Source organism: Herpailurus yagouaroundi, unplaced genomic scaffold (assembly GCF_014898765.1).
Source record: "Herpailurus yagouaroundi ecotype Mexico unplaced genomic scaffold, PumYag 67793, whole genome shotgun sequence".
Classification (NCBI taxonomy): Eukaryota; Metazoa; Chordata; class Mammalia; order Carnivora; family Felidae; genus Herpailurus; species Herpailurus yagouaroundi.
Genome location: NW_024420586.1, coordinates 22,381,289 through 22,396,864, shown reverse-complemented (window position 1 = coordinate 22,396,864; position 15,576 = coordinate 22,381,289). Strand labels below are relative to the sequence as shown.

Here is a 15,576-nt window from a genome sequence, read left to right as displayed (position 1 = left end):
ATAGCTCTTTTTTTTTTTTTTAACGTTTATTTATTTTTGAGACAGAGAGGGACAGAGCATAAACGGGGGAGGGTCAGAGAGAGAGAAGGAGACACAGAATCCGAAGCAGGCTCCAGGCTCCGAGCTGTCAGCACAGAGCCCGACGCGGGGCTCAAACTCACGGACTGCGAGATCATGACCTGAGCCGAAATCAAGAGTCAGACGCTTAACCGACCGAGCCACCCAGGCGAACCCATGCATAGCTTTTTCTGTTTTGTTTTGTTTTGTTTTGTTTTTCTTAATTTAAATTCAAGTTAGTTAACAGACAGACTAGTCTTGGCTTCAGGAGCAGAACCCAATGATTCATCACTTACATATAACGCCCGGTGCTCATCCCAAAAAGTGCCTTCCTTAATGCCCGTCACCCATTTAGCCCATCCCCCCCACCTACCTCCCCTCCAGCAGCCCTCAGTTTATACTTGGTGTTTAACAGTCTCTTACGGGCTGCCTATCTCTCTGTTTTTATCTTTATTTTTCCTTCCCTTCCCCTATGTTTATCTGTTGTGTTTCTCAAATTCCACATATGAGTGAAATTATATGATACCCGTCTTTCTCTGGCTGACTTATTTTGCTTAGCATAATACCCTCTAGTTCCATCCATGTTGTTGCAAATGGCAACATTTCATGCTTTTTCATCTCCAAGTAATATTCCATTGTGTGTGTGTATACCATATATATATAATATATATATATTATATATATATATTATATATACCACATCCTTGTCCATTCATCCATGGACATTTGGGCTCTTTCCATAGTTCGGCTATTGTTGATAGGGCTGCTATAAACATTGGGGGGCATGTGCTCCTTTGAATCAGCATTTTTGTATCCTCTAAACAAATTCCTAGTAGTGCGATTGCTGGGTCGTAGGGTGGTTCTATTTTTAATTTTTTGAGGAACCTCCATACTGTTTTCCAGAGTGGCTGCACCAGTTGGCATTCCCACCAGCAGCGCACAAGGGTTCCGCTTTCTCCTGCCATCCTCGCCAACGTCTGCTGTTGCCTGAGGGGTAACGTTAGCCATCCCGACAGGTGTGAGGTGGTGTCTCATTGTGGTTTTGATTTGCGTTTCCGTGATGAGGAGTGACGCGGAGCCTCTTTTCATGTGTCTGTCGGCCATCTGGATGTCTTCTTTGGAGAAGCGTCTATTCGTGTCTTCTGCCCGTTTCTTCACGGGATGATTTGATTTGGGGTGCTGAGTTTGGGAAGTTCTTTATAGATTTTGGACACGAACGCTTCACTGTTAAAGTACCTCCAACAGAGTCATAGGATCATTTGTCTAGACAATTCGACACTGATGTTTCTGTTGTCCTAAGAACCCTTGCAATGAGGACCCTGTTGGTGGCTGGTGATGTTTTTTGAGCAAACACGCGCGAGAATGTGGATAAAAGCCAACCAAACATCAAAGAACTCATCGGGGAAGTTAGGCCTCGTGTACTCAGATTTCCCGAGAGGCTTCAAAAGTGGAAGCACCTCCAGATTTTGGTCTCAGTTACTGTCATGTCCACAATGAAGAAACGCTTTTCCTTTAGCACCAGTGTGTAATCTGGGTGTAACGTATCTTGTGTATCGTGTTAATAGGTTATATTCAGTGCAATATTAATCATTTATTAATTAATATTAGTTCACATGGTGTAAATTATTACTATAATACAAATATTTTGCAGAATATCTAACATTTTATATGCATGTATATATACAAATACACGTGTGTGTACATATATATACATACATATGAGACGTAGTTCAAGGAATTGGCTTATGCAATGATGGGGGGCTGAGTCCGACACGGGGCTCGAGCCCACAAACTGTGAGATCATGACCTGAGCCGAAATCAAGAGTTAGACACTTAACCAACCGAGCCACCCAGGCGAACCCATGCATAGCTTTTTCTGTTTTGTTTTGTTTTGTCTTTCTTAATTTAGATTCAAGTTACTTAACAGACAGACTAGTCTTGGCTTCAGGAGCAGAACCCAATGATGGGGGGCTGGCAAATCCCACATCCACAAGACAGAATTTCTTCCTCCCCGGGGAAATCTTAGTTTTGCTCTTAAGGCCTTTCAGCTGGTTAGATCAGGCCCACCCACTCTATGGAGGATAATCCCTTCTCCTTTAAGTCAGCTGGCCGTAGATGGTAACCACATCTCCAAAATCTCTTCACCGCGACACCTAGATCAGCGTTTGATTGAAAACCGGGCTCCATAGCCCAGCCAAGTTGACACGTAAAACGCCATCATGGTGACATACCCGTTAGATTGTATTGGCCGATGTACAGACTGTTAGGGATTGCGGAGGAGACGTGTGACCATCGCTGTCAGTACCACCCAGCACAGATGGCCCCTGGTAAGTGGCCGTGTGGCAGAGCAGAAGCCCAGTCACTAGCAGCACAGCATGAAGACTTTGACCGGCTGCCCGGGTGCCCCAGGAGATGGTATGAGGCAGGAAATGCAAAGATAAGGAATCCAGGCGCGCTTGGGAGGAGCGGGGCCACAGAGGACCAGGCTTTGCGTTTCCTTTAACCTCTCACTGGCAGGTGCTGCGTTAGCCCTGTTGAGAAGGGAGTGGTGGCTTAGAAATTCCAAAGCAGTGGGCGATCCCCGAAGAGGGTGCCTTTGGCCTGGGGATGAATCATGGTTTTAGTGAAAATGCTTCGTTTCCCAATTCTGTTCGCCGTGAGCCAAGATAATCACGGGCTTGCACTTGGCCAGAATACACCCCAGACGGAACTAGTTGGAGCTCCACTCTGCGGGTGGGACCCCGAGAAGCAGCTGCCTCCACCATAAAGGGAGTTGGGGTACGAGATGGCTTCAGAGCCTTTTCTGGCCATCGTTCTAGAGGCGGAGGGGCGGGGCTCAGAACCTTCTCGGCAAATGTATCAGTTACGTATTGCTGTGTAACAAACCCTAGTGGCCTCAAACAACGACAACCATCGATTTTGTCCAAAAATAGGCAACTTGGGCAGGGCTTAGAGGAGCGAGCTCACCCAGCTCCACGTGGCATCCGCTGGGGTGGCTCAATACAGCCACCAGGAGCCATTTCCAAGATGGCTCAGTCACGCGGTGGCACGTTGGGGCTGGTGTCAGCGAGGCACTCCACTGAGGGCTGCTTCCTCTCCCTGCGGCCAGGATTTTCTTACGGCATGGTAGCTGGGTGCGAGAGACAGCCAAGGAGAAGCTGAATCACCTTTCATGGCCAAGGCTCGGCAGTCATGTGTCATCACTCCCCTAAGCATGCCAGTCACTAAAAGTGAGTCACCCAGGCCAGTCCATGTTCCAGGGGAGGGGAATTAGACTCCACCCCTTGAGGGGAGGAGAGTCGAAGAGTTTGCGAACATGTTTTAAAATGACCACAGCTGGCGTGCCTGTGTGGCTCAGGCCATTAAGCGCCTGACTCAATTTCAGCACGTGTCCAGGGTCCCGGGGTTGTGGGATCAAGCCCCGTGTCAGGCTCTGTGCTAAGCAGGGAGCCTGCTTGAGATTCCCACCCCCCTCTGTCTCTCTCTCTCCTTCTGCCCCTCTGCTCCATTTGCCCCCCCCCACTCTCTCTCTTTCTAAAATTAAAAAAAAAAAAAAAAAACTCAGCAAATGGCATCCACCCTCATGTTGGGTGTTACCTCCCACATGTCCCTTTTTCTTGCCCCTCCTCCCCCATCCAGCCAATCGCCCAGACTTACGGATTCTACTACCGATGAATATCTTCAAATCAAAGCTCTTCATCCTGCATCTTCCTGATTTCCCTGCGTCCACTCTTCCTTCCTGTGACACTTGGGATTAAGTTCAGTCGCATATGACAAGAAGTTCAAATCACAGTGGCTTACACAAGATCAAAATATATTTCCCTTTTACGTAAAAGAAACAGATCCAGGGGCGCCTGGGAGGCTCAGTCAGTTAAGCGACCGACTTCGGCCCAGGTCATGATCTCGCGGTCGGTGAGTTCGAGCCCCGCGTCGGGCTCTGTGCCGACAGCTTGGAGCCTGGAGCCTGTTTCGGATTCTGTGTCTCCCTCTCTCTCTGCCCCGCCCCCGCTCATGCTCTGTTTCTCTCTCTCTCCCTGTCTCTCTCTCTCAAAAATAAATACACATTAAAAATTTTTTTTAAAAAAAAGAAAAGAAACTGATACCTGAATGTCCAGGGATGATACAGTGACTCTGTGATTCTCAAGGACCCAGGCTATTTTCGTTTTGCTGCTCTACAACACTCAGCATGCCCTGGTCCAAAATGGCTGCCTAATCACCAGCCATCACTTCCGCATTCCAGCGGGGGTGGGGGGTGGGGAAAGAATGAAGAAGGATACACCCTGTCCCTTTAAGGGTCCTTCCCAGAAGTTTCTCCGTATATTTCATTGACCAGTACCCAGTCACATCACCACACCTAGCTGCAAAAGAAGCTGAGAGAATGCAATCTTTAGGCAGCCATATGCCTCACTAGCATCCAAGAGCCCATAACTAGAAGACACAGTTCTCTGAATCTATCCACACTGCACCCAGAATCATTTTCCTCAAGTGCGCATGTGAGTATATCACTTCCCTGCTCAAGGCCTTCAGTGGTTCCCAGCCCTTCGGGATAAAATTAACATTCCTTAAAATGACCCCAAGGTTCCTGCCATCTGGCCTCCTCTCTTCCCACTGTCACTAGTGTATTCTCTCTCATCTCAAGGTTTATTCAAGGTGTTCTGTCTGCAAAGAATCCTCTCCCACCCTCTCTGTGGGGTCACTCTACCCCTGCTTCCGGCCTCAGCCGAGACGTCCCCGTCCTCCAAGATTTGATGAGCCGATAGATGTGTTTTCGTTTCTTTTAGAATCGCGCAGAAAAACTGAGCTTTTGGGTTCAAGAAAATGTTCGCGTTTCTCAATATTCATACTACATGCCTCCCTCGGCTCTTGGAAGGCGCAAATAAAAGAAGCCACTACCTGTGAGGGGCTTAGAATGGCTCCTGTTGTACAGGAAGCGCTCAATAATTATCACCTATTATTATTGTGGTTGTTATGGCCAAATCGTGTCCTACCTCTTCCAGAGGTATTTTCCCAGGCATTGGGCTCACAGAAGAGAAAAGATTACTTATCTCCCCCTGTCCCCAATGATTATCTGTAAAGGTGGAATTTCAGGCTGCCCGGGACAGAGATCAGAAGCAAAGAGATGTTCTTGTAGCTTCAAATCATCTTCTGTGGACTCCACCTGGGTAGCTTATGGGGACAGAAGTGGGGCAGGACCTATTCAGGGGAAATGGCGCAGATCTAATGGATCAGGTCCTGTCTTAGCTCGGGCTACTGTAACAGAGTAGCATAGACTAGGGGGGGTTAAACAAAAGAAGGTTATTTCTCACACTTCTGGAGCCTGGGAAGTTCCAGGTCAAGGTGCCGGTCCATCGGCTCCTAGGGAAAGCTCTCTCTTCGTGTGATGCTCCCGTGTCTCTTCTTTTTTTGAGAGAGAGCGAGAGAGGCAGAGAGAGAGAGAGAGAGAGAGAGAGAGAGAGAATCTTAAGCGGGCTCCACGCCCAATGCAGAGCCCAAATCGGGGCTCGATCTCATGACCATGAGATCATGAGAGCTGAAATCAAGAGTCGAAAATCAAGACTGAGCCTCCCAGGTGCCCCAACGTGTCTCTTCTTATCTAATCCCTTTATGAAGGCTCCACCCTCGTGGCCTAGTTACTTCCCAAAGGCCCCACCGTCTGATACCATCCCGCTGGGGATGAAGGTTTCAACATATGAATGGGGGGGGGCAGGGGGACAAACATGCAGTCCCTACCCGGTTCAAATCCTGAATCCAACCCTTGCCCACACTCTGAAGACTTCCAATTCCTCGGTTGCAAAACAAGATGCATAATGACACCTACCTCGTGGGTGCCTGGGAGCATGAAATGAACTACTGCATGGGGAATACCCAGCCCACTGCCTGGCAGGTGGTGGGTTAGTCCCCACTCCTCCCATCTATCAACATTCCTGAAGGATGGAACACACATGAACTGGACCCTCACAGACCCAGAGGTGCAAACATGGAATGGTGTTTAATCTTCTCTCTCTGAGCTCAACTCCCGCGCTGTCACCCCTCTGGGGAGTAAGCCGGGGCATCTGAACACCGTCAGACGACCCCAGTCACATTCCATCATGTCCAGTCACTTCAGAATTTGGACCAGCCCCCTCCCCCCCTGGGCAGTCCAAGGGCTCACTGGGTACTTCAACATGGTACCATGGTACTGTCCATGGTAGTTCAACAACCATCCACACTGGCTTCTACCAGTCAGTTCTGGTCGTCGTCAGGGGGCAGAGGCATGCCGTGCCCTTGGCTGTGGTCTAGCCATGTGGGAATGTGACCAACTGTCTCGGGTTCCCAGTTTCAGCTCTGAAAGCTCCATGTCCCAGGAAATTCTCAGTCCCAAGCAAACGGGGATGGTTGAGTCTATCTGTGCCCTCTTCAACCTCCAAGACGCTCAAGGCATCTCAAGGCTCCCAGTGATCCTTCCATCCTCCTGGGTTCTGGTTGTGGAGATGGCGGGCTCCAGGCTGCCGCCCCGGCCCCGTGCTAGGATGTCCGGGGGCTCTGGAGAACCCCCCCCCAACTCGCCACCTACCCCAACGGCTCACTCAGCCAGAGCCTCCGCTAGGCGGGCAGCCCGGAAACACGGTCGACAGACACCTGTGGGACACTTTTGGCCCTGGACCTTTCAGGCTTTGGTTTGCAATCTTCAAAGCCAGGCTCTTAGAGCTCGAAAATCCTGTTCTCAGCCACAAAGCCTGACTCCTGTTCCCGCTACTATCATTGGCTATCACCCCTATCCTCTGTGCTGGGAGTTTAAACTTCTTTCATGAAATAAGAGCCGATAGTGTTTACTGAGCGCTTACTGCTGGCCAGACGCTCTTCTAGTATTTTACAGCTATTGGTTTATTTCATCCTCACGATCTCTTATTACTGGCACCCTCGCTTTAGACCTTAACCCAAAGTACAGAGAGACGAAGTAACTCGTCCAAGGTCACACAGCTAGCCGGTAGGTGTGGGGCTGGGGCTGAATTGTGGCCAGCTGGGCCCCAGGCCCCTATTTTTAACTCGCTTTTATCAGTCGGTTGGGTTCATTCTCTTGGTTCAGCGTGAAGAGAAAATGGCAGCGGGGTGGAAGGTCACGGAAGGTAAGCATAGGTCCGGACCTCCCAATTTGATCCCGAGAAGATGCTCACGTGTAACACCACAATCGTGGTAGGTGTCACGAGGCGGTGGAAGGAATCGGAAAGGTCAGTGAGGGCCGCTCTGGTTAATTCGGTGTGAGATTGGCTCTCCGTGGAGGGGCACAGTGGGGGTGTGACGGTGGCCAAATGCAGGATCTCTAACACGTTCACTGCCTGCTGGGCTGTGCCACCTGCCCAGCGCCCGCTTACCCTGCCCCTAGGACAGCTCATCCTTTCTCCCTGGCCCTCGGGGTCTCCCCCCCAGCCGCCCCCCCCCAGCCTGAGCCCGTGCAGCCCCTTACTCTCTCCATCCTCCAAATCTAGTGTCTCCTCCCACCATCAGGGCCTGCCTGTGTCCCGTCCTGACGGCTCCCCACAAGACCTCAGCAGCCTTTCCCCCTCCTGGGGTCTCTCCCACCCACCTCCCACAGGGCCTGCCCAGTCCCTTCCTGCGCTGCCCGTCACAGCGACTCCTGGACCGTGTGGTCCGACGCTACGCCGAGGTGGCCGATGCTGGCAGCATCTTCATGGACCACTTCACGGACCGCGACAAGCTACGTCTGCTCTACACGCTGGCTGTCAACGCGCATCCCATCCTCTTGCAGGTACGTGGGGACCCCCCCCACCCTGGGGAGGGGGTTCAGGTCGGGCTCCAAGGGGGCCAGCCCCGGGCTTAGCTCTCTTCCCCTTTACAGCAAGCCTTGGGGCCACACCTCCTGGAGATGAGCCCCACAGCGATGCTTAGAAAGGACACAACCGTGGAAGTACCCTAGATGTCTACCAATAGGGGAATGGGCAAATAAATGAGGGTGCACTTGAACTTGGGGATACACTGATCAGTAAGGCAGTCATGGTGGCTCCCCGTTTTCTTGTAGCTTCCAATCCAGTGCTGGAGGCAGCCACCGAGCAAGTCAACAAGCATCCACAGAACATGGGGAGCCCAGTGGCACCCATTTCCCCCAAATGCCAAGAATCAGGATGCTCACACCATGGGCACAAAGGAAACTGGGAAGTGAGGGGGAGGAGCAGGAAAAGGAGGAGGGCTACAGAGAGGAGGAGGGAGAAAGAGGAGGGAGGGGGACAGAAAAGACATGGAAGGGTGCCTGGGTGGCTCAGTCGGTTAAGCATCCGACTCTTGACTCTTGATTTCAGCTCAGGTCATGATCTCGTGGGTTGTGAGTTCGAGCCCTGCTGTCGGGCTCTGCACTGACAGTGTGGAGCCTGCTTGCGATTCTCTGTCTCCCCTTCCCTCTGCCCCTTTCCCGCTCATGCTCTCTCTCTTTCAAAATACATAAATGAACATGAAAAAGCAATTAAAAAAACAAAAGAACGAAAAGAGAAGGAAAGGGAGAAGGTACAAGCGGAGGAAGAAGACGCCCCAGCAGAGACACTTGATATTTATGATCACAATTAATTCTATAATTATTAATTTCATCATGTTAATGTAACTTTAAATATAATCATATGCTGTTGTTAATTGTGCATAATTAATAATTATTGTTATATTAATTAGATTGCATATTCTATCATATATTAGTACCTAATTGATATATTAATATATTTCTCATCTATAATTATTTGATATATAATTATTTATTATATATCATATATTAATATATATTAATCATCATGCATAATATAATTTGTAAGATATAAAGGGGCGCCTGGGTGGCGCAGTCGGTTAAGCGTCCGACTTCAGCCAGGTCACGATCTCGCGGTCTGTGAGTTCGAGCCCCGCGTCAGGCTCTGGGCTGATGGCTCGGAGCCTGGAGCCTGTTTCGGATTCTGTGTCTCCCTCTCTCTCTGCCCCTCCCCCGTTCATGCTCTGTCTCTCTCTGTCCCCAAAATAAATAAAAATGTTAAAAAAAAAAAAAAAGATTTTAATAATAGAATATAATATAAAATTAATCATCATGCGTAATATAATTTGTAAAATATAATAATAGAATATAAAATTAATCAGTATGCATAATATAATTTATAAAATATAATAATAGACTATAATATAAAATTAATCATCATGTGTAATATAATTTGTAAAATATAATAGAATATAATATAAAATATATAAAATGAGTTATAATTCTATGATAACATATATAATAATATATTAATAATCATAATATGATTTGCTATATAACCATTAATATATTAATGTATAAGTTACTGTGTCGTGAATGTATATTTATTAATACATACATGATTACTATTTTGAAATATAATGAGCTGTTCTCACTTCCTGAGCACCTGCCAGGTACTGGATATTGTGTTGAATGCTTTACATCACGACCACTCGACAACTGCACGGAAATATTATCATTGTCCCCCTTTCCAGATGAGGTGGGTGGGGCTCCGAGATATGAGGTGACCTGACCACAAGTCACTTAGCTAAGGTCAGCAATGGGACCCAAACCCAGAGCCGTCTGGGACCCAAATCCAGTGCCGGGTCCAGACTCTTTCTGCTAAAACCTGCCTAGTGACCCCCGAGGGTCTTCTTTCCCGTTGTCCCAACCTCAGTGGTGGCAGCCAACTCCCAAGAGGCCTGGGCTGGGACCCTCCATCCACGCAGGGCTGGGGGAGGGGAGGGCAAGACCTCCCTCTACGGCAATAGTAGGAGAGCCTCACAACATGCGGATGGGCTAAAAGGGGCAAAAGGCCACAGAAAATCATCAGAGAGGGGAATCAGTTCTTTTTCTTAAAGAAGGAAAATAAGAAACAAAAAATGGTATTTATCCTTTCTGCCGTTTCCCCCTGGTTTAAAGAAATACCATTCTAGGGGCACCTGGGTGGCTCGTTTAAGCGTCCGCCTCTTGATTTCGGCTCAGGTCACGATCTCACGGTTCGTGGGATTGAGCTTCACGTCGGGCTCTGTGCTGACAGTGCGGAGCCTGCTTGGAACTCTCTCTCTCTCCCTCGCACTCTTCCCGGCTCATACTCTCTCTCTCAAAATAAATAAGAAGGAAGGAAGGAAGGAAGGAAGGAAGGAAGGAAGGAAGGAACTATTCTACATACAGCTGCTTCAATAAATAGTCAAGAAAAGACCAGCCAGGATTCCCGCCTCCCTCTGTCATCTCCCAAATCCACACAAGTGGTGCTCTTGTGAGGACACAAAGGACATCCACTGGGGGCTGTATGCTTCCCTAGATCAGTGTCAGGCTGTTGGAAGGTTCCAGTTTTGGGAGCGGGGGGGGGGCATTTGTGATTAGGTAGTTACCCAAACCAGGCAGATTCACCCAGAGTCAGTGCCATGGTTCCCAAAACTTGTGCCACCAGGGGCCACTTTCGTGATTTTTGCTCTCTCCCAGAACCTGGTGCCTGTGCTGTCATTTTAAAAAATATTTTTCTCTGGGGCCCCTGGGTGGCTCCGTTGGGTAAGCATCCCACTCTTGCTTTCGACTCAGGTCATGATCTCACGGTTCATGAGTTCAAGCCCCGAGTCAGCTCTGCATTGGCAGCGAGGAGCCTGCTTGGGATTCTCTCTCTCTCTCTTTTTCTCTCTGCCCCTCGCCACTCTCTCTCTCTCTCTTTCAATAAATAAACATTTAAAAAATATTTTTCTCTTTAAATCAGCCTCTTTTTTTTTTTTTTTTAAAGCCCGTGGCCTCTTCCTAGGCACTGGTGTCTGTGAAATCCCAAATACTGGTCATATTTTCTCGACTCTTCAACTCTTAAAAAAAAAGGGGGGGTTGAAGGCCCCGTGGCGGATGCGTTTGGAGACGGAGGGTGCCCGGTAAGGCTGATCCCTCTGGGTGCTGCTGGTGAGAGGCAGGGGAACAGGTGTCCCGGCAAGTTTTTCTCTCTCATCCTCTAATGCGTCCTCCTTCCCGCTTCCAGATCTTCCCCGGCGCCGAGGGCTGGCCGCTGCCCAAGTACCTGGGCTCCTGTGGCAGATTCCTGGTCAGCACCAGCACCAGCCCTCTGCGGGAATTCTACGGCGCGGCCCCGGACCAGGCGGCCGACCTGGCCTACCAGCTCCTCGGGGTCCTGGAGTCCCTGAGGAGCAACGATCTGAACTACTTTTTCTACTTCACCCACGTCGATGCGGGCACGTTTGGCATCTTTAACAACGGGCATCTGTTCATCCGGGATGCCAGCGCCTTGGGCGTCATCGACAAGCAGGAAGGTACCCAGCGTGGGCCTGGCTGAGCAGCTGTCAGAGGGGAAGTCAGGGTGACAGGAGGCAGGGAGGGGTGACTGAGTGGGGAGGGGGAGGTCGCACCCCCGGGTCTTTCCAGTCTCTGGGTGTCACAGTGAGAGCAGCCCACGGTTGGCGGGGGGGCGGGGGGGGGTGTCAGCTGTCACATAAAATGTCCTTCTCCCCCGTTTGAGTCTGTGCTCCGACTCTATCTCTAAAGGGGAACTGGACCTTGGCCATGGAGGCATTTTGCATCGTGGCCCTGCCCCGACTGCACCCTCAGGGCGCTGCTGTTGACCCAATTCGGTCTGGGCACACTGGGACTTGCCCTGCCCCCTCTTCGCACACACACCACCACCGGATCCATTTTCTCAGAGCCTTGCACATCAGATGCTTCTAGCCCTTATCTGAAACTTACATATCTGGCTGATTCACTGGTACACGTTGCCATCCATTTCGGCACTTTTCGCTTTGTAAAAATGTTCAGACTAAAAACCACGGCATCAATTGAGGTGTATGAGTGAATCATGTTTCTCCCCATGGGCCCCGGCTCATCCAGGGTTCTAGAACTCTTGGAACATCCCAGTTTCTAGCGGTGACCGGATTTTCTGATCCCAATCAGAGGACAGAGGATTTTCTTCTCTGATCTCCGATTTTGCTTATACGAGAAGGCCTAGGAAGACAGGCTGGTTAAGCCACACTTGCTTCCTGATTTGCCTTTAAGAAGAATCAAGTCAGGGGGCGCCGGGGTGGCTCAGTCAGTTGTGTGTCAGACTTCGGCTCAGGTGGTGATCTCACGGTTCATGAGCGCGAGCCCCGCGTCGGGCTCTGTGTTGACCGCTCAGAGCCTGGAGCCTGCTTCGGATTCTGTCTCCCTCTCTCTCTCTGCCCCTTCCCCACTTGTGCTCTCTCTCTCTCTCAAGAATAATAAATAAATAAACATTAAAAAAAAAAAGAATCAAATTAGAAGAAATGAGTCTGGTTCCATAATACTGGGGATACGAAAACTATCGCGCCTGTCGGTCGCACTGAATGCATATTCTGAATCACCTGTTGTTTCTCCCAACTCTGGACTCAAAAAGGACCAGCGGATCCCGTTCTAGCGATTTCTGGGGCTCGCCTATTGAGTCCTTATAATGGGAACATCGCAGTGTGGATGCGAGCCCTCTGATTCGAACCCAGCCTGTGGCGGGGACAAGCGCACGCTCCGTGCCCAGGCTTCGTCCTACCGCAGCACAGAGAGCCCGTCCCACTGTTGTTCCCAGCCGGGACCATTGTGTCCCCGACGCTCTGCATCTGGTGACGGGACACGCCGGGGCGCTGGCCGCACCATTCACCCCGAAAGTCTAACCAGTGGCGCCCCCCGCCGGTTGCAGGGCGTCTAACATCTCCCATCTCTCTTCCAGGCAGCCAGGCAGCCGCCGGGGCAGAAGAGAGTCCAGACGTCTTCAGCTGCCTGGTTTCCGGCTGCCGGGCCCCGCTGCCCTCCTGCGACGCCGTCCCCGAGAAGCAAAGCCTGGTGCTGGTGTGTCGGCGGGTGCTGCCTCAGCTTCTCCAGGGCAAGTTCCCCTCCCCCGTGCAGGACGAGATAGACGCCGCCCTTGCTCGATGTGGGGAGGACGCCAGCCCAGACCCCGAAGTCCTCGGGGCCGCCAGCCGCCTGAAGGACCTCTTGAGGACCCTGAGAACCTGCGACCCCAGATTCGCCTACCGCTACCCGGATTGCAAGTATAATGAGAAGTTCTGAGGGGCCCGGGGCCTTTGGTGGCCCGGCAGGGGACCACATCCTTGGCTCCTCCCCCTCCCCCCCAGTCGCGTGGCTGCAGGGTACAAAGAGGCGGCTGTGTCCCCAGACATTAGGAGAAATGCACGTTCATTTCCCAGGACCCGAGGAACCTGACAGCCAGAGGGGGCTTGTGTCACACGATGTGATTGTCCCAGGGCCGGGCGGTGGCAGACTCGGGTGTGGACACTCCCTGGACCTCTCGGAGCCTCAGTGTCCCCTGTTCTCCATCAGACTCACGAGTTCATGAAAGAAGACAGGGGGATGTGAAGGGTCACAGACACCTGCCGGTGGTTACAGAGTGTTCCAGAAGTGTGTGCAGGCAGGGCAAATGAGACAGAGCCGTGGAGGTGGGGGCCGTTGGGAAGGAAGGCAGGGGGAGGGGGAGGCCCTCTGGCCAAGACCCTGTTAGACTCCAACGAGAGGGGCCCCCTTCTTGCTCTCTGTGTGCTCCCACTGGCCCTCCTGCCGTGCTCCCCACACTGCCATGGGTCAGGGGGAGGAGACACATGGACAGGGCCACACTCCGGGTGAGCCAAGGGTGAGAAGCGATGACGGGTGGGCTGGGGGGGTGGCCGATGTGTCGGTCCAGGAGCTCCGAGAAGCAGGTGTCAGGACAGGGGTGAGAGGGGCGAGAATCGTTTTCAAGAAGATGCCGGCGTGGAAGGCAAGAAGGAGCTACTCAAGTCTGAGCCCAAGTGAGGGAGAGACGGTCAGCTGCACAATCTAAAGGAAGGTTCGGCAGGGCTGCTGGGGTTTCCTGGAGGACAAGCCAGCCGTCAGAGGAGCCCCGAGTCTCCCCAGGCCAGACGGCCCTTATATCCCGGCTGCACTCGGTCGCTGGCAGGAAAACAGCCTGCCTCGAGCGTGGCCTTGGCCTAACCGCCAAGATGGATTTCTCCCTGGAGCGGGAGGTCTGTGAGGACACTGCAGCCACACAGCCAGGTCCCCAGGCCAGCTCTGTCGTCACCAGCAGCCTCCAGTGCAGGAGGCTAAGGAGTCTGAGAATGTGCATTCCAACTTGACCTTACAGGTCATTATAAAAATTTTGGTGGTTGGCGGGGGGGGCGTTCCCCCCGCCGGAGTGGCTCAGTCCATTAAGCGGCCGACTCTTGACTTCGGCTCAGGTCATGATCTCACAGTTCGTGAGATCGAGCCCCTCGTCGGGGAATGTGCTGACAGCACAGAGCCTGCTTGGGATTCTCTGTTTCCCTCTCCCTCTGTGCCCCTCCCCCTGCTCACGTGCTCTCTCTCTCTCTCTCTCTCCCAAAAATAATCATTTAAAAAATAGTTTTTCAAGGTCAGCCAACAAAACATACTCTATTCGACAGTCTGTTAGTTTGCTTTATACCTTTGAAATATTTAGCCACATACTATGTGGGCCCCTGTGTGTAGTCTTGCCCCGGCACCTCAAACCTCAGTGGGGGGCTCTTTGGACCTTTGTCCAGCCTCCCTGTCAGCCCTCTCCTCTCAGGGACCTCCCGGTCGGCCTCCTCTTTCTTCCCTCTGAATCACCACCTTTAGGTCAGAATGCCTGACTTAACAGGCTTCACACGGCAGACAGGGAAACTGAGGCCCAAGGAGGAAGAGCGACTTGCTGAGATAGTTCCAGAACTGCTACCAGTCCACGCCCCTCCTACCTTCCCCGTCACCTGCTGATTTTCACCCTGTCCTAACCACTTTGGGTCCCTTCACTCACATTTAAAGATGGGCCCAGAAAAGCCATATTTGTGGTCCACCAGATTGGTTGTCTTTGGCGTTTGCCCTTCGACTGTTCCAGGCGCTACCCCACCCCCCATCCCCAGGGCAATGACAATAGTGAGGATGACGGGCCAAGCTTCTGGAAGGGCAGGGTTGGGCTGCCTGAGAGTCTTTGAGACCGTTGCCCTCTGGCTTGGTCTGGAAGGGCAAGGATTGACCACCTTTCCCAACACCTTGCTTTCAACCCAGCAAAACTGATTCTAGACTTCTGGCCTTCAGCGCTACGAGACGATACATTTCTAGCAGCTGAAAGCTACCCATTTTGTAGTAATTGGTTCTAGCGGCCACAGGAAACTGACACGCGCCCCCACACTCTGTCTTAGCGTCTGCTCCTCAAGAACCCGACCTGCAGTATTCCCCAACGCCAGTCTATAGTGACAGGTTCCAAAGCCGGACCTGCCCACTGTATGCACCTGTACCCAGGGCTGAGGTTCAGATGGTTCCAGATCTGTGTCCCAGCCCGCCATGCAGCTGGGAGCTCCCTCAGCATGGCGGTGACATGGGGTCCTTTTGTGTTCCCCACGGCAACCGGGCTGGGCACAGAGCGGGTGCTTGGAAAATGCTCTTTTGCTGAGGACCTTCTGGTGTGGTGTTTGTCACAGACCGTGTGCTCTAGACGAAATGTTTGCATTGCCCCAGAATTCCTACCTTGAAATCCTGGGGGGGGGGGGGGGGGGGGGGGGGGGGGGGGGGGGGGG

The 15,576-nt window shown here is 51.6% G+C and overlaps 1 protein-coding gene across 1 annotated transcript in view; it reads left to right on the top strand.

Moving 5' to 3' along the window:
* DIPK2B (divergent protein kinase domain 2B) overlaps nt 1–14,223 on the top strand; it is a 46,308-nt gene extending 32,085 nt beyond the window's left edge. Inside the window, exons 3-5 of the mRNA XM_040469072.1 lie at nt 7,631–7,804; nt 11,034–11,322; nt 12,741–14,223. Coding sequence (XP_040325006.1) covers nt 7,631–7,804; nt 11,034–11,322; nt 12,741–13,081 — 804 coding nt within the window. The 3' untranslated portion in view covers nt 13,082–14,223. The remainder of the gene's footprint in view (nt 1–7,630; nt 7,805–11,033; nt 11,323–12,740) is intronic.
* Nucleotides 14,224–15,576: the final 1,353 nt, after the last annotated feature.